Genomic DNA, 27,222 nt, shown 5'->3' on the forward strand with positions numbered 1-27,222 from the left:
CTTCTTTCTTGTGTGTTGTAATTTTGCTGTTCTTGATTTAGGGTTCTTCGCTTCTTCTCCAAATGGATCCATTCCAGGGCGATGTGTTTGGCGAATTCGCGCACGACGACGAGTCGCTCAATCAGCTCGTCGGCAGCGGCTCCTTCTGCTGCGCTTTCTCCCAGGATCATCATCAGCACCACCATCAATGCCCTTCGTTCTCGCTCGACGCCGCCTCCAGCACCTGCGACCATCTCCTCTCGCCTTCCGACACCGATTCCTTCGGAATTCCTGGCAAGAATCACAGCCCCGGCTCCGCCTCCGAGAACCTGTCCATCATCTCCTCTTCTTGCGGCGGCGCGTCGTGCTTCCTCGAATTTGGCGGCGCTGGCGCTGGCGCTGGCTCCACCGACAGCAGCCCCGCCTCGTCCATCGTGGAGCAAGCCGCCGCTTACACCACCGCCGCTGGCTTCGATCATCCTCCTCCTCCGCCACCGCCCCCGGTCGATCTCCATGGCGCCGCGTCGCTGCTCGAATCTTGGCACTTTCTCCAGTACGAGTCTCTCCCAGGTCTGCTGCATATCCCAGAGCCTGTGGATCACTTCTCCAAGCTCTCGGGATCCTCCTCCTCGCCGCCATCGTTCGACCTCCTCCCCGGTGGCACTGCCTCGTCCCATGACGACGTGATCATCCTCGGCAGCTTGCTCGATCACCACCACCCGCATTCTCGAGCTCACGAGGTCATGATCCAGCAGCAAGAAAACGCTCCCCGAGCCGGCGATGATCGTCACGTCCCTGAGCAGGAGCTTGCCCGCGGTGCTCGCCTCGCGCCTTGCAGTGACGATGATCACACCGATATCGACATGATCGATCGCCGCGAGCTTTGCAGCAGCAAGGAGCAGCCCAAGCTCATGGAGGTCGAAGCCTCGCCTCCAGTGGCAGCGTCTCATCAGTCCAACAAGCGTCAGCGTGGATGCTTCACGCTCCAGAACGTCTCCGAGTCACTCCAGCACCACTCGGTGATCTTCCACAACGTCGGAGTGGCGGCCAAATTGTCCGAGGCAATGCTCCTCCAGATCAACAGCAGTGTGGCGAGGAATCCATCTCCAGTATCTCCAGTCGCAGCTTCGGCTCGGAATCCAAGCAGCACCATCACCAGCAGCAGCGCCACCACCACTACCAGCACTGGCAGCGGCGGTGGCGGCCATGGATCATTCTCGTATCGATTCAAGGAGACGGTGGAGCCGCAAAGCATCGCGGCGAGGCAGCGGCGGAAGAAGATCAGCGAGAGGGTCCGGGAGCTGGAGAAGCTGGTCCCGGGCGGGAACAAGCTGGATACGGCGTCGATGCTGGACGAGGCCATACGGTTCGTCAAGTTCCTCCAGATACAGGTCCAGCTTCTTGAGGCCGTTGGTAATGGAGGGCATGGGAATTATGGCGCTAATAATCACTGCCTTAACGTGCCTCTTAATCACCAGGCCAGGATGTTTCCGTTTTCCTCATCGCCCAGTTCCTCCATAGCCATCTCTTCTCCTTGTTCTTCTTCCTCGTCCTCTTCTTCTTCTTCTTGTGCTTCCTCGTCGTGTAACTTGGCTTCCATGGCGATCGCGACGAGCTCGGTGGTGGCGATGAGCCCGGCCTCGATCGCGGACTCGGTGCTGCTGCTGGGATCCAGGAGGAGTTCGTCCGCGAGCTCGTCCTCGCCGCTGGTGCTCACCGAGACGCTGCAGCATGCCCTGTTCAAGCACAAGCGCTGCGTTGCGACGATCCAGCAGTGTCCAGTGGAGCACTTGCTGCTGTGATCGTCGAATCTCGATCCAGTAGTCAGCATTATCTTCTAGGATTAGTGCTCTTGAGTTGAAAACGTTGGATGTTTCTCCATGCTAGACTATGATTGTATCAATATTTAACTTTTCTCAAAGCAAAGCAGTTTACCATATAAGACACCAATTGTAATGATCAAAAAGATGATCAAGAAACATCGGCTCTGCCCGAAAACTTTAGACACGAACTTTTGAAGTGCAGCAACTTGCAAGTATTTTAAAGTTTTTCGAATTCTTTTCTAGTTATTTAAAAGCGCTTTTCAAATTCTTTGTGAGTTCTGTGAAGATGATGATATAACAAATAAAAAATCGACAGTATGCTTAGAAAAAGGAGAGAAAAACAGCAAAGGACACATGAAGCTGCAGTCTCCATCGCAAGAATTCAATGTGGAATGTTTTCAGATTGAATGGAATAGATATGTTGCGTGGGGAATCATGATCCTCATATGAAACCTCGAGTTAATGTAGGCACATATCACACATCAGTCTGATTGTTAGGGTGATGCCTTTCGGTTTGAACAATCCTCGCAACAGAAAAGAAAAACATAAACAAATCATATGCACTTCCCTTTCACTGTGGTTATTGGAGTCCAGCCAAATGATTCCCAAGTAGCAGCCGTCCGTATATTCCAAATTCGACCATATGCTGCCTGCATGCACACACAGACACCAACAATCAATTCTTTGAAATTGTGCGTGTGCACGCGACTGATGTTTCAACCATTATTATTACTATTATTTTAGAAAAGTTTAAAAGTAATCTTCAGCCCAGCTCCAGATAGTGATAGACAAGTTGTAACAAGGCTCTAGTTTTTCATATGCAATCAAGGTGGCCATCAAAACACTTACAGGCAGCAACCGCGCTAAATTAACTCTTTCTCTTTCTCGCTCGCTCGGCTTGGGCCTTGCTTTCTCCTCTGCGTTTAATTTCGCTCTGGGAGATCTTTTGATTGCGTTGTTATGATCCATGAATGTTTTGCATTGACCTGTGGCAAGAAATCGATAACCACACAATAATGTTTCTCCCTGTAGCTTGATTTCTTTGAAAGGAATGAAAGAGATGCACGTATGCATGCATACCTGGTCCGAAACGCGTGTGTCCTCACGTCCACCTTCATTCTCGGCGTTATCTCCCGGATGGAGATTGTTCGTGGAGATGGAGCTCATCCATCTTCACTCGCATTATAATGCCTGGGAAAGGAAAAGAAAACAACTTGCTCCAAACTCGGAGAGACCTTTCACTCACGTCAATCGCTTCACTCACTTCTCACTGCTACTCTCTCGGTCGTTTGGCTTACCCATCGCGCCGTTCCAACCAAGGGCTTGGTCCAAAATGGTCGATTTTGATCCTTGTGGCGCGTATGAACTCCCTTTAAGTGCCTGACGAAACTCTGTACCATGTTACGTTGTCTTAAGATAAAACGCGGTGTGGCTCATGCCTGCGTGTAATCATAATGTTTGCTGTCAAGGAGAAATATAATGGCTTTAACGAGCTTCGACTTGCCTGCTTCCATGGTGAGTGCTGGTTCCAGAGCGTTGCTAACTGGCGCCACTACCTGCGAATCCATAACACTGCTGAGTCGTACTGCGATTGAAAGCCCCGCAGGGTATTAACCTTGGCTGGTCGGTCGTGCACGGTTTGTCTCGCTCAAACGCGTAGGGGCTATATGAGACAAAGCCGAGTGAACATCATGTAGCTGCAAATAAGAACTTACCAGCCGGTGCTCGGGAGCTTTCCTTGCTCTCAAACAAGGAGAGAAAAACTCGTGCTGCATTGCCTCGCGAGCGCTTATCCTCTCTTCGGGGTTAGCTTTCAGGCACTTGCTGATCAGGTCGAGAAAAGAAGAAGGTAGTTCAGGTGATTTGATCCACTCGGATATGGAGGTACCATCACAATCGTGTTTCAGTTCCTGAACGGCAAGCTTTTGATAAAACCAAGAAAGAGAGATAAAAAATAAAATCGTTCTACCTCAAGGAAGCACGTTTTTTTGGTTCCCACGAGTTCTTTCAACTCCCTTGTACCACATAGCTTTGCAATCTCCTGGATTGTCCTGCAGCATGCGTATGAAGAGCAATAAGAGAAGTTTCTTAAATGCAACAGATGGTCGTACTTGGGGACTCCACCGTTAGAAAAGGGCAGCTTTCCAGTTGCGATCTGGAGTAGCGTTACAGCAGCGGACCAGATGTCAACCTTTACAGTTTGTGGAGAACCCAGCAAAACCTGTATCCAAGTGATCACATAGAGTGAAAAGTGCAGGAAAAATCAGCTAAGTACCTCTGGGGCGCCATATCCTTTTGTTCCAACGCAAGCTATTCTCCCTGGTTTTACAACTTCAGAGGGTCAGCACGGCTGTAGAACAAATGCTTACGTCGATCGAGAGAACAAGACGGATAGATTGTTGCGAGCGGCTTGATATCTGTGACTGACGTCGGCTTCAAACCCACTCTCTTGCGAGCCTGGTTGGAAGGGATATTGCTCGTCACATATTCCCTGAGAGGCTTTCTTGTCATCTGCACAGGCTGCATGTGTTCCTAAAGAGCAGAAATTCATCTCAAGAAGTTATAGCACAACATGGAATAGCCTACCTGAGACTTATAGTCAGCCGAACGTAATCTCTTTAGCATTTTATCGAAATCTTCGGCGTCTGCCTCCAGTCGAGAGCACTGTAATAAGGCGTTCCGTTCCTCTGTGAAAGTAATGTCGGCTGGCAGACTGCATTGCATCTGTCTGTTTTGGTTTGGCAGTCTTCCTGATCACATAAAGAACTTTCCATAAATTGCTAGAATAGATTGCCAATAGAATGCTTACTTTTAGCCCTTCCAGCGAGATCCTGTTCCTTGCAATAACGAAAGTTAGCATCCAGATAATAAAACTATAAAAGCGTACCAATGCAAGATTAAAATCCACTAAATGCCCCACTTTGCTTTTCCTTGAATAGAGGAAATTTCCTGGCTTCACATCCCTGTGTATAATGTTCTGCAGAAGTTCAAATGTAAAAACAGTGTTGACAAAAAAAAAAAAAAACAGGCCAACCTTTTGGTGCATGTAATTCAGCGCTTTGAACAGATGAAAACCATACGATCGTAGATCATTCATACTAATGTCTTTCTTCAGCGACTGTAACAAATTAAGTTAGTCTAGAAAGTGGAAGAATAGTGTAAAACCTGAATGCTGTCGTATTCGACATGTTCCAGAACAAGATATTTCTTTTCACCGTCTCTAATGACTTCCTCCAACCTGATTATGCTGTGCTTGCCTCTATGTAAAGCAGAAACATCAAACGAAATCTTACGAGAATAAAGATAAGCTTACCCAAACAATTTCAGCAATTTTATCTCCTTGTCAACACTCGCAGCAATTTTATCTCCTTGAAGTGGACCTGTGAGAATCGTTAGCAAAAGCCCTGGCCCAAAAAATATACAAAGAAACAACGCACACTTGATGGCAAAGAGCCGGCCATCTCCAAAGCGCCTCGCCTTAAAAACCACGCTATAAGCTCCTGAAAATATAAAGTTAGAGGATGGAATCTAGAGCGAAAGAATTAAAATGAGAAAAAGGAAAAGAATTACCCGAGCCTTCCACGCCTTCTATCCTGTAGTTCTGCAAATTTGGAATGGGGATTGGTCCCTATGAAAGCCAGAAGTTAGGCTAGAAAGAAAGCTCCAAAAGAAGGCTACCTTTGTTCTATGGTGGAAAACTTCGTCGATGGCTTTAGCACTGTGTGGCGCTATCGGAACAAGCTCATGAGCGACCTCTTGCCTTTGATCCTCGTTGTCGGGAACTAAATTTGAAGCCTCGAATTCGAGGACAGTCTCACCTTGGAGATCGTCTGGGGCTTCGAGACAAGCCCTTTGATCTACCGGCAAAGAATCCACGTCCGCGGCGACACCATTTCCTTTGCCCTGATTACCGTCACGATTGGCGCCGGAGAGCTCCAGATCTTCTTTTGCCTCGCACTCCACAGCACCAGAGTCGCACCTATCGGCGCCAGGGCAAGAGATGAAGAGCCTTCTGGCTTTTCCCTTGAGAGGAGGCGGCGGCTCTTCCTCTGGTCGCCTTCTTTTCTCCAGACAGCTGCCTACCTGCGATGGATCCACATCCAGCTTCCTGCGAATGTAGCCGCGAAATCGCGAGAGCAATGCGATGGAGAATCCCGCCATCGCTACGCCACGGTTGCGCGCGATCTGAAGAACCCTAGGTAGCAAAAAGTAGCGGGAAAATTTCAAGTGATCTATTAGGGTTTATGGTTTTAGGGCTATGGCATTGAGGCTTCGTCTCCGCTTCGATGGCGCTTGCGGCCTCGCGAAGAATTCGCAGGGCATGCTGCAGTGGTGGTTCTCGGTCTCGGATTCCATGGCGACAATCGCTGATCTCGCCGCGGGGATTGTGTCGTTCTTCCACTTACAGCGCTCTTGTCCTTACGGTGTTCTTCTCCTGGTAAGCATGTAAGAAGTGAATGTAGGCCTCTTAATCGATCGACCAGATGGAAGATTTCGCTCTGCCGCCCTTGCAATCGATCGGCTTGCTGAGTGACAAGGATATCATCACGTAAGTTTTTTCAATGTTCGTTCCTTCTCTTGAAAATGTAATCGTTTGTTTTGCAGTGTGAAGCCTTTGGAATTTCCTCCACACGCGCCTTTGAAATGGGGACAGCTCCCAGAAGAAGACGATGGCAACAAAGTGCTGAGAATTTGCGCTCAAGATGAGTTTGAAAAGGAGTCGGGCGGATACAAAAGCGAAGACGAAGGGCTCGCACAGACAGCTTCCATCGACGAAGATTTTCCGAGAAGGCCAAGGTCTTTGCAAATGAAAGAGAGGTACCGTGTTTTATTTTTTTTTCCTTTGCTGCCTTTGTGACTTGGAAACATTCTTTAGGCTGAAGAAGATGTTAAAACCCGTGGCCAAAGTTTTCAAACGTAAGACTGCCAATGTTGACAAGAAGCCGAAAAGAAAGTAAGATTGTGTGATATATTTGTGCGTTGTTTCTATAGCGCCGATTTGCAGGAAACAAGCAGAAAAAGATGAAACCGAAAACGGTGAGGTGTTGTCGAGCAAGAAGACCAAGAAAAAGAAGAGAAAGATCGAAGAAGAGGAGGACGACAGCTCAGAAGACGATAAACATGAAGTCCAAAAAGATGAGCCCAGGTACACATTTTAGGCTCTCGTGTACGCTTGTTGTCTTGTGGCATAAGTTGTTCTCACGTCTTATGACATATCAGAAATGACGAGCCCAAGAACAACGAAGCACAAGAAAAGGTAGACGCTTATTATTGAAAGATACTCAACGAAGATTGTATTGCAGACCATTAGTAGGAGTTCTCGAAGGAAGAAAGCAAAACGTGCTTGGCTAAGAACGAACAAGCTCGCACAGGCTGCGGAAGTGAGTTTCTTGTTTTCTCATGTGTCCCAAAACACTATTTCCATTGCAGGTTGGTCGTGAAAACACTACAGTTGACATTCAGTTGCCAGAGGAGCAAGTTGCGAAGCCTACGGTAGTAGCTCCCGGGCATATACGATTTGAACCTCTTGATTCTGGTATGTGAGCTTCTCTCAAGAGTAAGATTCTGACTCTCGTGAAATGGCTGTGCAGATGAAAACGAGAGCACTCCTGTGGTAAGCTTGGTGTTAGAGATGTTTGCTTGATAATTGAACAACCGGTTTTTTTGCAGCCTATGAATTTTGGTGGTGGACTTAAAAGCAAGAAGCAGGGGCAGAGTTGGGGCCAGCAGAAGCGATCAGGACGCCAGGAGAGAACGTGGAACAGCACAGTGGGAGAAGAAGCAAGAACAGTCCAAGAATACAAGACCATTGCAGAGGCAACGCTCGATTTTAACAGCCTTCCGCTGCTGCAAGGCATTCCAGAGGTTTAAATTGATTCCAGAATTTGTTTCAGTTGACGGAAGTTTTTACTTTGCGGCAGGAGGGAGATGTTCTTGCTTACAAACTGGTGGAGCTATCCACATCTGGAACACCGGAGGTTTCTTCATTCAGAGTAAGTTTCAACTCCACAAGTCTCTTAGTCCTTAAAGCCTGTGTGGTTTGACAGGTGGGAAAGGTTACAATCTACGACAATAACTCGAAGGTTGTGAAACTGGTTCCAGTCCAGGACTATCCACTGGAAAGAATAAATGAGGAGTCGGAATTCCCCGAGCCTTACCAGGAAGATGGCTCGCTCGAGGTAAATGCCGTGGACGTGTTTTTGGCACTAGAGTTTCCATGATTCCAGATGGATATCTCACTCCTTGTGGAAGCGCACATACTCCAAGGGAACACCACAACGAGCACACAGAACACAAAGACGACACCTTCTGGTATGAAACTCTCCTTCAAATTTTCAAACTTCCAAAACTCTCTACTGCAGAGAATGGTTTGCTTCCTGAGCCAGCGAACAAAAAAGAGGAAGAGCTCAAGGTCCCTCCAACAAAAGCCGAGAGGTGGCAGATCAAATCCATGAAAGCTGCCGGCTTGAGCGCTACACTGGATCGGCTACGCGCTACATGCCTAGACGAGTGAGAGCTCCTCAAATTAGATCCGCGAAGAACGACGAAGAGCCACCACCAGGTACGTGACTCTTCCCCCTCCTGTCCATCTCTTCCTCGTTTCTAACGCTCGCATTCGCAGAGCCACCGTTGCTAGAGGCGGAGTTACCAGTCATGTCCCAGAGCTTCAAAACTTGATCGTGAGAAACGCTTCCCAGCACCGACTTATCAAACGAAAACGCCAGCCTCTCCACTGGGAAGTCCGAGTGCTCGCCAATCACGCCAGTGATCCGGTTTGGCAGTATGGAAACTTGGCGGATGATCCCATCGCTGGAACCGGTGATGAGCGTCGCCTCATCCAGCTTGAGCATGGAATCCACGGAGCTGGGATGACCCACGAAGCGATCGTCGCAGTCCTGGAACTCACCCCACGAGTAGAGCAATAGAACTCCACTTTGCGATCCACACACTACTTTGGTGCGTTGTTTAGCGAGAACCACCGAGAGGAGCTCGTCCTCGGAGAACTCGGACCGAAAATCCACCTTGTTCCTTCGCAAGCTGCTCACTGCTAGCGTTCCATCGCCGCTGACGCTCAGGAGCTCCATCATCTCGCCCACGAACTCGAGATCGCTGACGAAGTCCTCGTGCGCGGCGATGGATCCAACGCAGCGGCTCTGGCGGGTGTCCCAGATCTTGATGGTGCCGCCGTCGTCGCCCGTGGCGATGGTGGTGTCGGTGAGATTGACGATGCGGTTGATCGCGGTGTCGTGCGCGTCGGGGAATCGCGAGACGCGCTGCCCGGATTCTACTCCCGTGGCGTCGATGGAGCGATCCGGGGAGACGGAGAGGAGGATCTCGCCGGCGTTGACGAAGGCGAGGCCGCGGCAGGATTCCTTGTGTGGGCGGCAGGACCAGAGGCGGCGCGGCGGCGGAGGATCATCGGCGGCGCAATCGGCGTACCTGTAGAGGTGGATGCGGCCAGAGACGAGGCCGGCGGCGACAAGCGGCGAGGAGGGATGGAATGCGAGGTCGAATGGCACGGATTTGAAGTGGATCTCCATGGCCGCGGCGCGCAAGAACCCTAAAAACCCAAAACCTCTTAGAGCTTTATGAATGGAATGGAATGTTCTCCAAAACAAAACAAAGGAAAAAATGCTGGGGAATTCGCGAAGCTATGGATCATCTTTGTGGCTCCAATGGCGGCTTCCCTGTCATGTTGGCAACGACCTGCGCAAGAGAATCGATCTAAATGAGAAGAGGAGGAGAGATTCTTGAGCTCAAACTCACGGATTTAAGATTGGGGTTTGGAGGCTGCTCGGATTTGTAGAGCGCCTCGCGCAGCGGAGGAACAACGAGCGGAAGAATCAATCCTGCCCACCAAAATCAAAGACTTTGACCCCCAAACTGCGAGAGATCGCTCAATTCCACTCACCGATCGATGCTACGATGCCGCTGATCACTAAAACCGGCTGGTTGAGCACCAGCGCCTTCATCTTCACATTGAATCCATGCGTGTCCCCCATTTTGCCTCTCCTCTCCCTCGCTAGAACCCTAGAATCTCTTCTAGCCCTAGCACCACATTTCTTGCCACGTGTCAGTACGAAGAATATTTTAAATTTAAAAAAGTGATTCCTCTTTCCTCGATTCATCCATGCCTTTCGGTTGCCTCAACTGTCAGCCTAAAGTGGCGCGCCGACGGCCTCCAGCGCGCCACGTGGCCGTCTCGAAGCGTTCCCTGGATTCATGGGAATGCATATAGCTAGGCGCGATGAGAGAGATCCAAAGTAGAGAAGAAGAGGGCCAAATATATTTTAGGGTTCTTGGGCGCGCGCGCGCGCGGGGCTCTCGTCCAATGCCGGCTACCGGCCGATGAGACGGCGGCGGCACGATGGTATGTAGAGAGGAATGGCGACTGCACGATCGATTCTCCAGGTCGTTGAGAGCTTCCAAAAGTCGCGCACGCTGTTTGCCCGGACGATCGCGGAGCTCGCTCTAAAGCCACAGGTATACTGCCTAAATCCAAGAACACCGCAGCTTAATCTCTATGCAAGGTAAGCTGGAACAAGATCTTTCGATTTGATAGAGATCCAAGAATTCCTTTTTCTTCTTCCTCGTGCTTGATCTGTGCTTGTTTGTGATCGCAGAACGTGGAGATTCTCCACAATGCCGGTGTTCTGGTCTTGCTGCGACCACTCTTGCTGGATTGCATCCCACAAATCCAGCAATTGGCAGCGCTGGGCCTCTCCCGGCTCGCAAACTACAGCGAAGAGCTAGCGGAGGTTTTTGTCACGGAGAAAATCCTCCAGCAAGTTCTATTCCCCCTCAGGTAACTCGCCATACAAAAAAATTTCTGTCCAAAAGAATTCTCCTCCATCTCTAATCGTTTTTCTCTCCTCTTACCTCTCAGAGATATCAATCGTCACAACAAGAAGGCCGCCGCGAATGTCCTGCGAGCTGTGGCCAAGCACACGGCGCCCCTGGCACAGGCGGTGGTGGAGTCTGGAGCTCTGGAGCCACTGGTGCATTGCCTCGAGGAATTCGATCCATCCGTCAAGGAGGCCGGCGCGTCGACGCTGGCCAACATCGCCAGGCACAACGCTCGTCTCGCCCAGGCCGTGGCGGACGCTCGAGCGATTGGATTCCTCATTCTTTGCGTCCAGGTATGTAAAAGCTCAGCAATCTCTTCTTCCATCCTGCTAAGATGAAACTCATGAACTTGTCAGGAACCCGAGATTGCGCTGCGAACAGCCGCAGGCACAGCGCTCTCGGAAATAGCAAAACATACCCCGGAGTTGTCCCAAGTTGTGATCGAAGCTGGAGCTACACCACACCTTGCCGCGCTCCTCACGCACAATGACTTCAGAGTAAAACGAGTGGTAAGTTTCTCTCGTCCAAACAAAGCTGGTAAAATTTACGTACCTCCTTGTCTACCAGGGTTGCTTGGCGCTCAGTCAGCTGGCCAGACACGTCGAGGATCAAGCAGAGGTTGGCCACGAGCACTTTCTCTCGCTGATCTTCATTTGGTTTCTAATCGTTGCTCTGTAGGCCGTTGTGGAGCAAGAGATCTTCCCCAAGATGTTCGGCTGCTTGAAAGACCAGGATCCCCAACTCCGAAGAAACGGAGCCACTCTGATACGCGAGGTCGTCAAGCACTCGGCAGCGCTCGCCCAGCTTGTTGTTGGCGCCGGTGGACTCTCCGTCTTGATCGAAAACATTTCGGACACTTTCGGCAACGAGCGCTTGCCAGGTACTCTCTTTTTTTCCTGTCCAGTTTCCTGCCACCTTTCTTTTTGTCCTGTGTTTCCTGCCACCGCAAAGTAACCAACGCCGGGGACTGTACAGGTATAATGGCTGTCGGCTACATTGGCGCCTTCGACGAGATGCTGTCCAGCTCGGTCATCGCGTCAGGCGGCGTGGCGGCGATGGTGTGTGCACTCGTTCAGGAGCACGAAGACCACATCAAGAGCGCGTCCGCATGGGCTCTGGGACAGATCGGCAAGCACGGCCCCGTCCACGCTCTTGCCGTTGCCGAGGCCGGAGCGCTCCCACACCTGGTCGCCACCTTCCTGTCGAAGACCAGCAGTGAGGACCTCCAGTCCAAGTGCAAGAAAGCTCTCAAGAACCTCTCGGACCGTCTGAGTCACCTCCCCGCTCTGGATTCGCTGCTACAGGTACGTCCATCTTGTTCTTTGAGCTTCTTCGCTGAGAGACTGTCGGGGCTTTGTCACAGGGACCAATGCTGCCTGAAGGTATACTCAAGTACGTCCTAGGCTCTCTCGCGAAGGTGTTGGCCGCGGATAGTGATGCCAGAGCCAAGTTCGTGACGTCTGGCGGCTTTGAGAAGCTCCAGAACCTGGCAGCCGAGCCGGGCACGGAGCTGCGCGAGTGCATCGACCTCATCAACAGCGTCTACCCGGTGGAGATTGTCCACTACTACTCTCCAGGATACTCGGAAGTCCTGCTGAAGAAGCTTACTGGTGCGAAGCCAGCCATCCCCGTAGGCTGAGAGGCGAAAAAACTTTGTCGAGCTGGTTGAGCTCCACGGCTGAGCTTGTAAGTGTAAATGTGTGGCAAAAACGTCGAGTACGAGTTCGTCATCTCGGTCTTTTCAAAACGGGCATTCCTTCACCTCACTTCGCCTTCTTCCTCCTCTTCTTCGATCCACCCCCCTGTTCCTGTTCGTGCCAGTTCCTGGACTTGGATCCCCAGCGATGGTGCTTTACGTCTGTAGAACCTCACATTAGACTCGGCCAGAACCAATCCTTTTGCTGCCACCAGCTTTTCCGCAACAAGCTCGTCAACCGTGATTTCGGCGACGGGGGTCCGATTTTTCCAGAAAAACTTCTTCACAGCCCTTTGGAATTCCTCCAGCACGCCTTCGCCAAGAACCGCTCTAACCACGAGTTCGCACACTGCTCCCGATAGAGCCCTCGAATCCAGCGTCAGCGGGAATCCAGTGAAGTTCAAAACGCAGGTGCTGGTGCCCGACGTGAAATTCTTGGGCCTATAGACTGCTCCCGGCCAAATGTAAGTGGGAGGCCTGTGTAGTGTCAACGGCAGCTCCTTGTGGCAGAATTCTCGCGTGAATCTGATATAAGCGGACATTAGTGCATCCGCATCAGCATCCGATTGAAGAAAGACTAGTGCCTTGGGCTCTTGCCCCACCCAGCTTATCCTCGTGATGCAATCTGCCACGCTTTTTTCTGGTTGCAACTTCTTCATCCCCTTCCGCAGCAGCATCCTGAGCTTGGTAGGATCATAACGGGAAGTTTCAGTCGGCAAGTTGACGATGAAAAGAGTTTTCTGCGCGTGAGGCTGGAATGGCCTCAGGACCCGGCCAGCCACAAACAACCTGTCCTTGCTGCTCATCAGAGCGCTCGCAGCCTGCTCTTCGAGTATTGCAAAGCAGCAGCCCTCCCTGAAAAGCACGTCTCTGAAAGGAGGCTTGCCTTCTTCCAGCACGCTGGTTCTCAAAAGCACCGTCTCCAGGGCCTCGGCCAGTGCACATCTGAACTGTCTCTCGGCAACCGTGCAAACTCGACACCCGTCGAATTGCAGCACTTTGTAGATGCTTGATGATGCACCGGTCTTGTACGCCGCACGAGGTCGCTGGTAACCTTCTGGGCGAAACAACGAGAACTTCAAGTCATCCAAGGAGAACTCTTCTGTAGCCCGGACATAAATTTCCATGAGACGGTTGGCCATATCCTCGGAAGAGAATATTACCCGCCCTCCATCCGCTGCAGCATCCCACTTCACCTGGAATTTCAGGTCCGCTTCACTTGTATAATTCTTGTGCTTTCGAAAGAGACCGACGAGCAGCTTCTTCAACTGTTCAGAGTCGAACGTTTCTTTTTGGAACCCCCCAAGCATGATGGACACTTGGTGAAGGCCCCTCTCAGCCACTTGTCTTTGCCCAGCCCCAGAAAGTCCTTGCATGTGTTGAACTTGACGGTCAATGTTGGATGTAACACGAGCTAAGGGTCTTGCCTCCGGAACTCTATCTTGCTGTTTGCCTTGTGCTGCATGTCCTAAATCGAATCGCACGGAACGCTGCTTCTCCGTCGATGGACACTCTCGCACCTTTGTGTTCTTTGTCTTCGCTGGGCTTTCCTGTTGTTGAACGCTACTCAGCTTAACTGGTTCCTCCCGGTTTTGTTGCTCAAGGTTACTCCCCTTCTGTCTTCCCTGTTGTTCAAGGCTACTCTGCCTCTGCATCGATGGACAGTCTCGCACCTTTGTGTTCTTTGATCTCAAACCGCCTGGGCTTTCCTGCTGTTGAACGCTACTCAGCTTCTCTGTTTCCTCCCGGATTTGTTGTTCAAAGCAGACTCGCTCTTCAAGGTTTCTCGCAGTTCTCTGGCGGCATTGTTGACTTGCTGGCGAGACATCACTCTCCTCGGAAACTTGGAAAGGCTCTCGCGACAGTGGTAGAGTCCTGACGCCACAGCAGATCACCAAGTTCTGATCGATGTCTGACGTGATGCTTCCATCCAGCTTGCAACTGTAGAAAAGCTTCTCAACTGCTGCTTTGTCTGTGAATTCGACATACGCTGCCGCTGGCAAAACGTGGACAGAACCCACCACCTTTGATGTCAAGTCCCTGTTCAAGACCCCACTAAAGTGGGCTTCTAGCTTGTCCCCGTCCTCCCAACTTGGAGGAAGACCACTGAGGTACACAAACTTTGACGACACCTCCAGAGATCGTACTACGTTTACCACGTTGTTTCCATGCCCCTCAAACTGCCTGCTCGCTGTGTAGAGCCTTTCCAGCGCAAACCTTTTCCCGGCGATGGAGAAAGGCGAGCTCGTCTCGTCGCGACAGACCTGGAAGAGCAGCTCGGCCATGAGCTCCGTGTAGAACACCAGGATGGCCATGTCGCCCTCGACATGCAAACAGTAGAACACCTTCTCCACAAACTCGTCACAGGGCGGGAAGAACCGGAAGCGCTTGCGAAGAATGTCGTCGGCGAGCTCCTGCAAGGCCTCGGGGCAAGTGTGCTTCTTTGACAGCGCACGCACCACGAGAGAGTAGGAGCGCTCCTTGATCGCTGGCCCGGGGAAAAAATCTGGTGCTTGAGCTGTCGCCGCCGGCTCGAAAAATCTGGCTGCTACCGCCTTGGGCAAATCCGGCATCGCCGCTGGCGGGCCTGCGCTTAGAAATCTGTGAATCTTTCGGAATCAGCGCCGGCTTTCCAAGCGTTTGGTTCTAGCTAGGAACTGGTAGACCAAGTTACCTTGACGATCGGAAATATTTCGCCCTCTCCCCGGATTACGACGATCGCGCAAGCACTGCCGCCGGGCGCCGATGTCCATCCGCCGCTCCAAGAACTGCCACTCCCCGATCGCGATCGTGAGAGAAAGAACGCAAGAACGCCGATTCCCGGCGGGGATTTTCACCTGGAGCCCCGGCGCTGCTGATCCGCCGGGCCTGGAATCGGCGCTCGCGGCGGACGCTAGGCGGCAGCGGCGGCATTCTTGGACGGGAAGAAGAAACCTCCGCCATTCGGTTGTCGCTGGCGCGGCGCGTCCGTGGTACCTAGCGGCATTTCAATGTAAAACTAACAAACACGCAAAATGGGAAGCCCTCACAGCTATACCGTGCCATCTTTCTCCATAGCATAGCAGGGAAGGAATCTTGGTGATGCAGACATCTACGGCAACGGCATATACCCCTTCGTTTTAGACAGAATATCCTATCTTGACATACTCCGGGCACGGAATATCCTTAGACCTAATAGCATATTCTTTCCCTTTTCAAGCAGCAGAATATCCCCTCCGTTTGGGTAGAATATTCGCTCTCATTTTTCTTCCTCTTCGATCCAGCCTCCAGTTCTACGAGGAGATCCTTCTTCTCCTTCGCGAAAAACCGTGGCGTCATAGAACGAAATGTGGTGCCCGGCCAGCGTCAATCCTTTGACATCCACCAGCTTGGCGGCGACGTCCTCCTCCACGATCAAGCTCGCAAGTTCGCTCCCCTTCTGCCAGTAGAACCGCTTGAAAGGCCTCTCGCCCTGCTCCAGGATGCCATGCTTCGCCAGCGCCATCTCCAGCAGCTCGTTCACGGCCCCCATGAGTGGGATGGGATCCAGCCCCGGGAAAATCCCCGCGACGTGAACTTGCCACAGCTCTGGTTGCTGATGATCATCGCCCCAGCCCGGCGGAAGATCTAGATCGATCTTCCTGTCCCTCTTCCTGTAAGTTGCTCCAGGCCGGACGTAGCGCTCGTGGCGGAAGATCACCAGCGGCATGTCCCACACGCAGAAGTCGAGCGTGAAGTTGACGTAGGCGCTCATGAGCGCGTCCGCGGCGGCCTCGCTGCGCAGTGTCACCCTGGCCACGCTGCGACCTGACCACTCGATCCGCTCGATGGTGCTGCGGTGGTCGACGCTCATCTTCGCCAGCCCCGACGCGAGCAGCTGTCCGAGCTTGTCGAGAGTGTTGCCGACGGCCTCCGGGAGCTCGGCCACGAACAAAGTCACCTGGACTTTGGAAGTGTAGATGGAGAGAGGCCGGCGAGCCACTGTCAAGCCGACGCAGGCTGAGACGAGAGCGTTGGCCACCACCTCGTCCAGTACCGCCACAGCCTTGGTCTCGAAGTTCGTGAAGCTCTTGAAGAGAGGTTTGCCTTTCTCCACCACCCCGTGTTTCAGGAGCATCCTCTCCACGGCCTCCACGAGAGCTCCTTTGAGTTGCTCGCGGTGCAAGTGAACGCCTAGCCCGTCGAAGGTGACGGCTTTGCCATCGGTTGACAGGTTGCCTTCTCTGTAAATCGCGCCTGGTCGATGGTAGCCTTCCGGTCGAGACAACCAGAACCTCGAGCTGTTCAAGTAAAACTCTTCCGGGAACTGCATGTAGTTGTCCAGAAGGCGATCCACGGTGTTCTCGGAAGAAAAAGCGACTACCGCCTCTTTCGGAGATCTCCACGAAACCTCCGGTTCTGCATCGCTGTGGAGCTGGAACTTTCGAAGCATGCTCGAGAAATGGTATGCCACTCGCTCCGAGTCGAACTTCTCCCTGGTAAGTCCTCCGATCACTAGCCCGCATTGCCTGAGCCTGAATTCTCGTCTCTGTCTTTGCATTTCTGGCGGAACTGCTTCTTCCCACACGACCCGGCAGCCCCTCTGCGTTGGCGGCTCCCAAACTACTTGACGGCAGCTCGGACCTGTCGCTCGGGGAGATGGAGTTCCGCATTCCATCGAGTCATCGATGTGCACGTTTCGGATAATCTCCTCGGGCGACCGCAAAGCTTCGCCTTGCTGCTCAACTTGAGGAGTTGACGTCCTTGCCGCTGGAGCTCCTACCTTGTCAACTTGTTTTTCCAGATCCTTGAGTTGCACTGTCACCTTTTCTCTAGTTGAGCTTGCAACTTCACGCCGCTTCCCCGCCGGAGTGCTCGTCATTGTCTCCGTAGCGCAAGAATCCTCCAAAGTTTTCCTCTTCTCTTCGAAAACAACCTCTTGCTCTTCTGCTGATGCGTCACTCGACTGGCTCCTCCGACCTGGGACCACTCTCCACAGCGGCAAAATCTTCCCGGAGCAAATCACAACCTCCTGGCCAATGTCCGTCACGATCCTCGCGTCTTGCTCGCACCGAAAGAAGAGCCTGTCAATGGCTGCCTTGGACGTACACTCGAGATACGCGGCCCCTGGAAAGACCCGGACCGATGTCACAACTTTGAATGGAAAGTCGCTCTCCAAGAACCCATTGAAGTATCTTTCGAGCTTGTCCGCGTCCTCCCATTTCCGTGGAACTCCGGCTAGAAAAACGAACTTGGACGCTGGGACTGGCCCTGCCGCTGCTGCTTCCGCCAGGAAATTCTCGATCATTCGGCACTGCTCGCCTGACCGATCGTAGATCCTCTCCAGCGAGAACCTCTTGCCGGCGATGGAGAAAGGCGAGATCGTCTCATCGCAGCACGCGAAGAAGAGAAGCTCCGCCATGAGCTCCGAGGAGAACACCAGGATGCCCATGTCTCCATCGACATGCAAGCAGTAGAAAACCTTCTCCACGAATTCGTCACAGGGCGGGAAGAATCGAAAGCTCTCCCGGAGAATGCCGTCGGCGAGCCGCTGCAAATCTTCGGGGCAAGTGTCCTTCTTGGAGATCCCGCGCACGATGAGAGAGTAAGATCGCTCCTCCTCTCGAAATATCGGCGCTCCCTCTGCCAAAGCATCCGGCTCGCGAGGATGTGTGCCCGCCGCAAGCCTCTCCAGCCTCTTCTGGAATGCGAGCATGAAAATCTGTTCCTCGATACCTCGATCGCGCAAGAACTACCTCGATCCCCTCGATCGCGCGATCGCAGTGGATTCTCGAAGATTTTCGTCGCCGCGAGCAAACATTCCAAGATACCTCTCTTTCCCGCACGCGAGCCCGGACAATCGGGATCGCGAGTATTGTAAAATCATCCAAAAAGACCTAAAGCCTGCCCTCCTTAAAAACTCGCACAGCCATTTGTCCATAGCTCTCCTAATGACTAGCACGCTTCACAGCAGGCATATTCCAAGAACATAACGTCCCACAGCCAGAATATAACACGAGCCGGAATATATCACGAGACAGAATATACGAAGAATCAAAATATACCAACCACGGTATTAGTGTTCCTATTAATCAAACCATAGTTTTGTTTTACATAAGCAGCCCGCTCGCTTCAACAGCTCTTTTTTTTTCTCGTGTTTGTTCTTCACGACGCCTTTCTGCGTGAAACCAATCAACCTGTATACACGAAAACCGCATTAGCTCCAAATGCTCTCTCTCACCTACACATTTTTTACACATGAGAGTATCACCCTGAAAAACCTGCACGCTTCAAGAAAACTTTGGAGACGAGGAAAAAAGAAAACGAGGAAGACCAGAAAAAAAAGGATACCTGAGAGACAAGCAGCAGCTATAAAAAAAAATCCTGTTATGTTAGTATCAACCTGGAGAGAATGCAAAGGCAAGCAGCCATGCAGGGACCAAGTAGAAGAAAGCAAAAAAAAGGCCTGCTCGGGAATGGAAAAAGCCCGGAAGAACAAAGAAAAAACCGGGAGAGAGGGAAGAACAGGCAAGACCAAGCAAGCAAAAAATCCAAAAGTTTTGCACATCAAGGTGGTGCCCTGCACACCTGCACAGAGTGGAGATCTGTGAGCTATGTTTGATGCCACCTGCATGAAGGAAAGCAAGGATTTTCAAGAGAAACCAACCAGAGAGCGTTGCGATTCACTCGGCGCCGTATGGAAGCTGGTTTCCATTCGCTTCGCCGCCACCGCCGCCTCCGCCGTGCTCCTCTCGCTCCCTGTTCCATTGCTCGATCCTGGCTCGCCTCTCCACGCTGCCTTCCCGGCCGCCGCGCGATCGAGGACTGCGGCTGCGGCTGCCATCTCGCCTCCGCGGTCGATCGTACCTGCTGTGATGATCGTAGTTACCTCCTCGATCATCGTACCTCCGTCGTCGATCGTCGTAGTGGCGACGGTCGTCTTGCCTGCGAGGACTCATGCTGCGGCTTCTGCTGCGTCCTCCTCGTCTTCTGTAGCCTCCAAACAGCCGCCTCCGTAACTCTCTGCAGCAGAGACAATGTCACAAGAACAGGAGTCAGAAAATAAAAAACAGTTTTTGGATGACCAGACCTTCCAATGCGTCGCAAGTGCATGAAGTTGCAGTAGCCTCCACGGTTACAAGTGTTTTCTTCGTACTGACGACATGTAGCTTCTCGAAAATCGGTCACAGGCGAAAAATCAACGATGATGGGTCGACCTGCAAAGAAAAACATTTTTGAAAAAACAGGAGAGAAGAGGAACACGCAAACCTGCATAGAAACGTCCTGATAGTGCCTTCAGAGCCGCAGCAGCTTCTTCCTCCTCCCTAAATTGCACATACACATTTCCAACCTGAAAGGAAGCAACGAAGAAAACAACGAACAAAAACAAAAAACAAAAAAACAAAGCATCAGAATAAAAATGAGAAACACAAGGCTTACCATATGGTCTGCAAGATTGTCGCACACATTGAGGCTTTCAATCTCCCCATACTTGCTGAGCTCCTCAAACATATCCTCGTAAAAGTCCTGCCAAGCAAACAAAAACGAAAAAAGAAAAAATTGAGACCCACAAAGCAAATCTCAAGAAACCACTCCAGTACCTCAAAATGCTCCTGGATTTTCTTCTGATCCATCGTCTGCCCATTCAGATCCATCCCCGGCGTCGCCATATCCGGCCTCTGGTACATATTCGAGAGCAGCAGCGTGGGGCTGATTGTGGGCTTGTTGTGGAGCCTGGAGCAGCGGTCGCCATGGCGGCAAGCACCGATCTTGAAATAGAAGGGGCAGTTAACGCGATCCTTCTCTGTGCCGAAGATGGAGGCGAGATGCTCCGCCATCGCCGAGAGCTGCGTAAACCCTAGAACAACCCTCCCAACGCGTTTGACCTAGAGGACGCCACCGCCACACGATCCAGCCACAGTACTGGATCACGGGCGCGACGTCACCGCGCGGGGGAATATACCGTTACCGCCCATTAGAATATTCTATGTTACAAAGCGTACACCTCATCCTGTGGTGTTGAATGTGAATTCCTCGTTCGTCGTGAGTTTGTCGCCCTTGTTCTTCCCAAGTGATGGGACATCGTCCTGGAAGTTGAAGCTCCTGGTGGAAGAAGTTCTCTCCACTGCGAGATCGTCAGAGATTGCGAGCTCCAAGCTTCCATCGATCTTCTCTCCACTGCCGAACGAATCCATCTTTCCATCGCTCTCGCTCGAGAGCGAGTACCTGGAGCTCGTCACGCTCACCATCTGTCCCTCCGGCGAGCTCGAGGATCGGTCCAGGTTCTCGGCGGGACGAGGGCGATCGCGAGCGCGAGGGCGAGATGGCGACGCTGGCTTCACGTTTGTCCCGCCGGTCCAGACCATGAAGTAGAAGTCGATCGGCTCGCGAGCTTGCCTGTGAGATGAGATCTTCTCACTGATGGAATGAGCGTTGAAGCACCGGATGGCTCCCGAGGCCGAGACGAACCACGGCGTCACCTTCTCGCCAGCAACGCGGGAGACGACCAAGAGCTTGTTTGCTGAGCATGCCGCGTCGTAGATCTTTCGTAGCCCCGCTCGATCGGCCGCTGTTCCTATGTCTACCGATGAAACATAGCAAAATCCCTGCGAGAAAAAGTTCAACTTTAGCGCAGTTGGAGATCACTTCTACGCACCTCTTCTGTGCAAGTGATATTGACACCGAGCCGAGCTTCGTCATCGGTGGGCTGGAGTGTGATCGCGATCTCTCCTTCCGGTGGAGAGTACCAAAGCCTGATTGCCCGAGTTACATTAATTTCGGTACCTTCTAGTTCATGCAATGGATACATTCCCGAGTTTACCATCCCCAGAGGGTCCTCGGGATTGCTCGATCCAAAGTATTTCGACGTTGAGGACTGATACCAGAGATCAGCTTTGAAACGATAGAGAAAAAAGGAGAAGGAACTGGCATACCTGTAGAAACATTGGCTCGCTCTGGATATTCACAAAGATCACTGGAACGCCGGAGCTCTGCGAAGCCGACAGCCACGCCATTGCTCTAGCTGTAGTGTTCTCGAGATCGCCATCGCCACCCTCGTTGGCGCGTTGGAACGGCATCAAAATGAGCGAGAAAACCATGGCAGAATTGGGCGATGGGAGGAACTGGTGCATTTTGGATTGCCATGGATAGGAGATGAGCCGGTCCTTTATGGAGACTTGCTGGGAGACGCAGGGCCTCTTGAGCTTTTCCATAAGCCTTCTAGTCTGGTCTGCAAAACTAAGTAAAGTTCCATCAAATCACACTGTTCTAGGCAGTCGAGCAAGAAAAAAATCCAAGTAGTACCTTGCAGAGCCACGCATTCTTCCTCGGTAGAGTCCATGAGCAGTGCGACGTAGTTCTTCTGGACGGGATCCGCAAACAAGTAGAGCTTCTTGCGCATCATCGCTTCCTCCGAGACAACACACACGCTCAAATCGACCTTAGTACCTCTTCGCTTCACTCTCGCCAGTGCCGTCTCGTTCGCCTTGTGGATCTTCCGGAGCTCGCGCTGCAAGCCATACTTCCCGTCCTTGAAAGGCGCGCTGGCAAAGACATTGACCTCTTGCTTCACCGCCGTGATCTGCTCGATTACATCCCCGGGCAGCAATCGGCCCTCGCTCCAATCCTCGGCGCCGCAGCCAGTGATGGATTTCACGGCCACCAGCGCCTGCCTCTCCGTCGGCCCTCCCATGGAGAATCAAGATCGAGCAAAATGCTCATCCATCCAGCCTCCAAGCTCCGCGGTAGAAAATTCCCGAATTCCTGCGAGACGAAGTAGCCTGGAAATCAGCGCACAGGGATCGAGAAGAGGATTCCCCTGGCCCTGTTCGCCGCCATAGCCGTGCCGCACTGCCGGGCAGAGACGCGTTTGAAAAGTACTAGCACTAAGGTTTGGGCCCAAGATACTTTTCTTTAAATCCGGTTTAGGGTTCGAATTCTTTGACGAGCACTTGGGGGCTTTGCCAGGATTTCTAGGGTTCTTGGGAGCTCGCGCGCGAATCAAATATTTCCAGGGCTTGTGCTAGCGCCTTGATTTCCAGGGCTCTTGGCGCGCCGATCGCCACAATGTTTAGCGTCAAGGTTCACGAGATAGGGGATCACTCGGTGCCGTCGGAGTTGCCGGATTGGATCGAGACCCTGAGGTTTTCTTCCGGGAATCCCAGAGTGGAGACTACACGCGGCGAAATGCATCTCTTCCGCAACACGGCAGCCCAGCCAGGAGCGATCGGAGCATTGCCGGTGAGTTTTTGGTGAAATTTTCCACGAGATTCTAGAGCTTCGTGGGACTCTTTCTATAATTTCCGTGTGACTACGCACAGAGTGGTAGAAATGAGCAACTGTGTATCCTTGCAGTGCCTAGCCTCATGACTGGCGCTGACCTTTGTCAGTTCACGGGCTCGTTCTTTCAAAGCATCAAAGAGATGCGGATCGTCAGGTAGTGTCACAAGTTCTAGTCACTGACTTAATGAAAATTTTCGGTTTTTTTTTTTTTTCTCTTTGGTGAGCAGGAACGAGACAAGCAAGGACAGATACAGTGTTGTGATGAAGTTTGAGGATCAGATCTCTGCCGATGAGTTCTTCAGGCATTTCAACGGGCGACCATTTTCATCACTTCAGGTGAGAGATAGAAATAAAATCGATGGCGCATGACTTGAATTTCTTCTTCTCCAGGAACAAATTTGTCATGTTCTTTTTGTAGCTGATGTTCAATACACTTCTTCCGGCGGGGATGCATCCTCTGCTCCTTCGGGGCTGACTGAACTTCCAAGCTGCGCTGTCTGCCTAGGTGAGTGATGACTCGCTCTCCTTTTTTCATGTAGTTTTATCCTGAAATTGCGTCACGTTCGTTCTCTTGGCAGAGAGACTGGATCAACATGTTAGCGGAATCTTAACGACTGTTTGCAATCACTCGTTCCACACATCTTGCATTTCCAAGTGGACCGATTCTACATGTCCGGTATGACTTGATCAACTTATGAACGCAAATATTTTAATGCTTGCATTCATTGCAGGTTTGTCGATACTGTCAAGAGAAATACGAAAACTCGACGTGCTCCGTTTGCTCCACTGCAGACAATCTTTGGATCTGTGTTATATGTGGCTTTGTTGGTTGCGGAAGGTACGATGTTTTATAGAGTCCCTGCGCTCGAATGTCATTTTTCTGTCATAGATACGAGGAGGGCCATGCTATAAACCATTGGAGAGAAACTCAACATTGTTACTCACTTGAACTAGAAACGCAGCGGGTATGGGACTACGTGGGAGACAACTACGTTCACAGATTGATCCAATCCAAGACTGATGGAAAGCTGGTGGAGCTTAATGCTCCGTGTCAAGACGCAAATGCCAGTTGCGAGTGCAGCGGCGGGATGGATTTTGCTGAAGCTATCAGTCGGAGCAAAATCGATGCAGTAAGAGTATCAGCATGAAGTTTTCGACTAATTTCTTTGTTGAACCTTGCAGGCGAAGTACGATTACGAGCACCTCCTAAGCGTACAGATGGAAAGCCAGCGACAGGTAATTATTCATTCATATAGATTCTGGCAGTTCGGTAATTTATGTATCTTGTTTCGCAGCATCATGAACTTTTAATGGCTCAAGCTCTAGAAGAAAGAGCGAAAAGTTTCAAAGACCGAGAAAAGGAAATCGAGAGAGGCATTTCCTTGAAACTGCAAACGATGCAAGATACAATCCGGAAAGCAGAGGAGGAGAAAGCATTCCTCGAGCAGGTGTTTCCTTGCTTTCAAGGTGTGGAAGTCTCTAACATATCGTCGTGCAGATGAACGAATGCCTCCGGAAAAACCAAGAGGAATGGAGGACAAAGTATCGTCAGCTAGAAGAGAAGTACGTTTTTTGTTTAGCGAACAAGCCATAACTATGCTCTCTCTTGCAGCCAAGCACTGCTGATCAAGGAGCGGGACAACAAAATTCGGGATCTGGAAGAGCAAGTAAGGCTTCTTTCTCGTCTCACAAGCTTTTTCTCTCGTGACTTTAAGGTGTGCACCTCCTTGCAGGTTCGAGATTTCATGGTGTTCATAGAAGCACAGAGGACGATTTCTAAGCACAGTGAGATGCAACAAGGTAGCGTCCTTGTGGGTGACTCAAGCTCTGAGAAGCTCAAGGTGGCTCGAAACAGGCGAAAGAGATAAAAGGCTTTGGTGTGTAATGATCACACCCAACTTCTAGGAACTCAGAACTCTGTAGGAATAGATAATGACCGACCAAGTTTGATTTGATATCATCAGCTGAGTTGAGGTTACCCTTAGAATTCCTCAAGTCTCCCAAGCACTCCTTGCAATCAGCCAAAGTTGGCATGGATCTGGACATCATCTGCAATTAGATGGTTGAATACTAAGTCCAGCTCATGTTTCCTTATTTGGAAAAATGTAACTGTGAGAATATTTAAATTTTAATTACCATAGCTTAAGATCTTTTATATTAACCCTAAACCCTAAACATTTGGTTTTATGGTTGATTCTTGCAATTAAATTTCAAGCTACATATGCAAAATCTAAAAGAAATTGAATTCTTGATTTCATGCTTTTTGTTGTTTGTTAATTAGTAGATTGTGTTTTTCTTGTTTTGGTGTAAAGTAAAAATTGAGAGAGAGAACTTGTGACTTTCTCTTTTTGCTGCCAAAAATTTATAAATTCTAGTTTTAAAATATGCTTGAATATTTTAAGATATTTTACCAATTTTTTAATTTATAATTTATAAAGTTTTAGAGTATATTATTTTTTCCTAATAGTTTATAACTTTCGACCTAAAAACATTTTAACACTTTAAATGAGTTTTATAAAAGAAAATTAATTTTACATTATATTATAGACAAATAAAATATATTTTTACATACTGTTAAATATAAAAGAATAAAGTTAAATTATAAAATCACTCATAGTGATTAAGTGGATCTCTAATGATTACTTGAATCTCATTTCTCATCTCACAAGTTTTTCTCTTATAACTTTAAAGTTTGCACTTCTTTACAAGTTCGAGATTTTGTGGTGTTCATAAAAGCATAACAGAAGACAATTTCTAACCACATTAAGATGCAATAAGGTAGTGTCCTTGTGGGCAACTCAAGCTCTAAGAAGTACAAGGAAGTTAGAAACAGACGAAACAAATAAAAATTTAAAATTGATGGTCACCAAGATGGTTTGATAAAAGAGAAACATAAGACAATATAAAAAATATCTTAGCATATTTTATTTTCTTTAGGGTTTATTGCAAGATCATTACATTGTGGTATTCTTCTCCAAGAAGAGGATCTCCTTGGCACATCGTCCGTCCGCATCTGGGTTGCTAGATTATCCAAATCCGCAAATCATGTGGTTTATTTTGCTATTTAATATTGTGGATTCCATTGTGAAGCTTAGAAAAAGCATCTGGTTGAGTCTATGACCACTTCTTGACATCTTTAGCCAAAGAGCAAAAGCACACGAGGTATGCTTTGTGTGAGCAGTTTTTCACTGTTAAAGTGTTCTATTCCCCAAATGGAAAGGAATGCTTGTGGGTGAAAAGCTTCTGACACAACTTGTAAATTTGTGGTGTTTGTGTTCTTAACTTTATTCATTAGGCTGCTGCATTTCGTCGCTAGAAGAGACCAGCAATTCGTCTTTGATCCTGCATGTTACAGGTAGAAGAAGGTTAGCCTTTCTCGCTGAGCTAGATGTCCAACGACTTTCTGTGTGGAATAAGGTAAAGACTGTGTAACTTATTGATCGCTTTCACTTCCCGTTGAAGATTGGCGACCCAGATGCTTTGAGAGCAGAAGCCAAACGACAAAGCGTAACCGGAGAAGGCATTCAAGATTTTTTTACACGAAACTCAAAGTGACAAATGTCCACTCTTTTATATGGAACACAAAGGACACAAAGATGTTTTGTAGGATTTACTTGTGCGACTTGAAGAAATGGTCCTGTATAGCAAAGGGATCTCGTGAATATGATCCACAGTTGTGGAACATGAGGTAATTGTCTGTTTCGTTTGTTGGGAATTAATCAGAACTTTCTGACCTTGCAACACCGCTTGAGGAACATGACCGAGAGCTTATGTTCCTCTTGCACTTTCCAAACAGCTGCTGGAGCACCGTGATCAGGTTCCATATGTGTGGTTTCGAGTGAAGCATACCTTGATTTTACATTTTGAATCCAGGTGAGCTTCAATTTGATGCTGCATGCACCACGAGCTTATCCTTGGCAGCCCGACAAAGTGATGGTCTCTACCTTTGCTGCCATTCGGGAAAGCGAGGCGCTGTGCCTGGCTTTTGCGGATTACGCTTATAGGAGGTACGTGTCTCCAGGCACCAAGGAGCTAGGAGACGCAGTTGCAACGCTGGAAGGTCGGGAATGGGAGCGTGCAAGATATGGTCGTTCCTCGTGATCGATGCGTAAGAACTTACGACTTGTTAGTCGATGACTTTGACAGGTCTGGAAGACGTGAGACTCGACGCAACTCTCTCTGAGCTCTACGCTGCTGCTACGGCCGCCGCCAGTGGCCGCATTGCAGTGTTCGTGGAAACCTTCTCAAATCCGTTGGTTACAGTTGCGGACGTTCCAGTGATTTCGAAGTTATGCAAGAAGTATGGCTGTTCTCCTATTTCGTGGACAATCCCTGTGCTACTCTCGTCCAGCTCAAGCTGCTAATGCAGGTTGTCATTTGATTAGTGTTAGAGTTCTTAATTCTTTTCTTCTTCTTTTGTAGGAGCGGATATGCACTCGTTAGACCATCCGAGTACGTGAGTAGTGCCGGCAGGAATTGTTGCTGGCTGGGGTCTAGCTGCCTCATCATTCGACTCATGGCTCGTACTGAGGGGAATTAAAGCTCTGGAAGTAAGTGAAATACTCTCTCGCTTCGTTCCAAAGTTTCTAGTTTGCTGCTCTCGTGTTATCTCACTCTGGACTTCACAGGTCCGAATGC

At 50.2% G+C, this 27,222-nt stretch overlaps 7 protein-coding genes and 1 long non-coding RNA gene across 12 annotated transcripts; 3 read left to right on the plus strand and 5 right to left on the minus strand.

Annotated features, from left to right (window-relative positions):
* Nucleotides 1–2,595: 2,595 nt before the first annotated feature.
* Nucleotides 2,596–5,986, minus strand: LOC9642084 (cell cycle serine/threonine-protein kinase hsk1). The gene is made up of 18 exons (XM_024675800.1): nucleotides 5,481–5,986; nucleotides 5,373–5,430; nucleotides 5,240–5,302; nucleotides 5,116–5,182; nucleotides 4,968–5,061; nucleotides 4,837–4,920; nucleotides 4,690–4,779; nucleotides 4,612–4,633; nucleotides 4,389–4,552; nucleotides 4,172–4,334; nucleotides 4,078–4,121; nucleotides 3,914–4,023; nucleotides 3,772–3,853; nucleotides 3,518–3,712; nucleotides 3,418–3,465; nucleotides 3,307–3,358; nucleotides 2,883–3,241; nucleotides 2,596–2,788 (listed from the first exon to the last, which is right to left on the minus strand). Exons 1-15 carry the CDS (start codon nucleotides 5,961–5,963, stop codon nucleotides 3,451–3,453), a joined length of 1,734 nt encoding a protein of 577 aa, XP_024531568.1. The 5' UTR covers nucleotides 5,964–5,986; the 3' UTR covers nucleotides 2,596–2,788; nucleotides 2,883–3,241; nucleotides 3,307–3,358; nucleotides 3,418–3,450.
* A 69-nt stretch (nucleotides 5,987–6,055) lies between these two features.
* LOC112346637 (coilin-like) lies at nucleotides 6,056–8,346 on the plus strand. The gene is made up of 14 exons (XM_024676068.1): nucleotides 6,056–6,240; nucleotides 6,287–6,351; nucleotides 6,408–6,620; nucleotides 6,679–6,756; nucleotides 6,808–6,948; nucleotides 7,023–7,059; nucleotides 7,106–7,183; nucleotides 7,233–7,338; nucleotides 7,394–7,416; nucleotides 7,473–7,667; nucleotides 7,724–7,795; nucleotides 7,850–7,981; nucleotides 8,030–8,114; nucleotides 8,165–8,346. The coding sequence occupies exons 1-14, from the start codon at nucleotides 6,061–6,063 to the stop codon at nucleotides 8,314–8,316; spliced, it is 1,557 nt and encodes a 518-aa protein (XP_024531836.1). The 5' UTR covers nucleotides 6,056–6,060; the 3' UTR covers nucleotides 8,317–8,346.
* On the minus strand, nucleotides 8,110–9,859 carry LOC9642553 (WD repeat-containing protein 55). The gene is made up of 3 exons (XM_002971271.2): nucleotides 9,715–9,859; nucleotides 9,570–9,652; nucleotides 8,110–9,509 (listed from the first exon to the last, which is right to left on the minus strand). Exon 3 carries the CDS (start codon nucleotides 9,341–9,343, stop codon nucleotides 8,324–8,326), a length of 1,020 nt encoding a protein of 339 aa, XP_002971317.1. The 5' UTR covers nucleotides 9,344–9,509; nucleotides 9,570–9,652; nucleotides 9,715–9,859; the 3' UTR covers nucleotides 8,110–8,323.
* A 238-nt stretch (nucleotides 9,860–10,097) lies between these two features.
* LOC9642554 (sperm-associated antigen 6) lies at nucleotides 10,098–12,379 on the plus strand. The gene is made up of 8 exons (XM_024675795.1): nucleotides 10,098–10,286; nucleotides 10,427–10,608; nucleotides 10,690–10,942; nucleotides 11,006–11,158; nucleotides 11,217–11,267; nucleotides 11,328–11,529; nucleotides 11,625–11,953; nucleotides 12,013–12,379. Exons 1-8 carry the CDS (start codon nucleotides 10,188–10,190, stop codon nucleotides 12,286–12,288), a joined length of 1,545 nt encoding a protein of 514 aa, XP_024531563.1. The 5' UTR covers nucleotides 10,098–10,187; the 3' UTR covers nucleotides 12,289–12,379.
* Nucleotides 10,860–11,308, minus strand: LOC112346561. Its single transcript, XR_002992489.1, has 3 exons — nucleotides 11,202–11,308; nucleotides 11,068–11,139; nucleotides 10,860–10,975 (listed from the first exon to the last, which is right to left on the minus strand). It is a non-coding gene; the product is annotated as an uncharacterized LOC112346561 (long non-coding RNA).
* Nucleotides 12,380–18,354: 5,975 nt separating the features above from the next.
* LOC9642555 (splicing factor U2af small subunit B) lies at nucleotides 18,355–20,449 on the minus strand. 4 transcript variants are annotated; one of them, XM_024675976.1, is made up of 7 exons: nucleotides 19,905–20,449; nucleotides 19,744–19,830; nucleotides 19,573–19,654; nucleotides 19,394–19,520; nucleotides 18,971–19,326; nucleotides 18,655–18,672; nucleotides 18,355–18,500 (listed from the first exon to the last, which is right to left on the minus strand). In XM_024675976.1, exons 1-5 carry the CDS (start codon nucleotides 20,139–20,141, stop codon nucleotides 18,987–18,989), a joined length of 873 nt encoding a protein of 290 aa, XP_024531744.1. In that variant the 5' UTR covers nucleotides 20,142–20,449; the 3' UTR covers nucleotides 18,355–18,500; nucleotides 18,655–18,672; nucleotides 18,971–18,986. The 4 variants fall into 4 exon arrangements, with proteins under 4 accessions (XP_024531744.1, XP_024531743.1, XP_002971319.2 ...); XM_024675975.1 differs by lacking the exon at nucleotides 18,655–18,672 and adding an exon at nucleotides 18,892–18,908; XM_002971273.2 differs by lacking the exon at nucleotides 18,655–18,672.
* On the minus strand, nucleotides 20,264–22,199 carry LOC9642556. Its single transcript, XM_024675971.1, has 4 exons — nucleotides 21,607–22,199; nucleotides 21,237–21,532; nucleotides 20,960–21,178; nucleotides 20,264–20,909 (listed from the first exon to the last, which is right to left on the minus strand). Exons 1-4 carry the CDS (start codon nucleotides 21,992–21,994, stop codon nucleotides 20,310–20,312), a joined length of 1,503 nt encoding a protein of 500 aa, XP_024531739.1. The 5' UTR covers nucleotides 21,995–22,199; the 3' UTR covers nucleotides 20,264–20,309.
* Nucleotides 22,200–22,253: 54 nt separating this feature from the next.
* LOC9642557 (BRCA1-associated protein) lies at nucleotides 22,254–24,693 on the plus strand. 2 transcript variants are annotated; one of them, XM_024675972.1, is made up of 12 exons: nucleotides 22,254–22,542; nucleotides 22,623–22,738; nucleotides 22,809–22,920; nucleotides 22,975–23,089; nucleotides 23,163–23,260; nucleotides 23,316–23,422; nucleotides 23,474–23,714; nucleotides 23,767–23,820; nucleotides 23,880–24,032; nucleotides 24,083–24,147; nucleotides 24,197–24,251; nucleotides 24,318–24,693. In XM_024675972.1, exons 1-12 carry the CDS (start codon nucleotides 22,369–22,371, stop codon nucleotides 24,450–24,452), a joined length of 1,425 nt encoding a protein of 474 aa, XP_024531740.1. In that variant the 5' UTR covers nucleotides 22,254–22,368; the 3' UTR covers nucleotides 24,453–24,693. The 2 variants fall into 2 exon arrangements, with proteins under 2 accessions (XP_024531740.1, XP_002971132.1); XM_002971086.2 differs by having other exon boundaries at nucleotides 22,812–22,920.
* Nucleotides 24,694–27,222: the final 2,529 nt, after the last annotated feature.

The sequence above is a fragment of the Selaginella moellendorffii genome, unplaced genomic scaffold, assembly GCF_000143415.4.
Source record: "Selaginella moellendorffii unplaced genomic scaffold, v1.0 SELMOscaffold_16, whole genome shotgun sequence".
Classification (NCBI taxonomy): domain Eukaryota; kingdom Viridiplantae; phylum Streptophyta; class Lycopodiopsida; order Selaginellales; family Selaginellaceae; genus Selaginella; species Selaginella moellendorffii.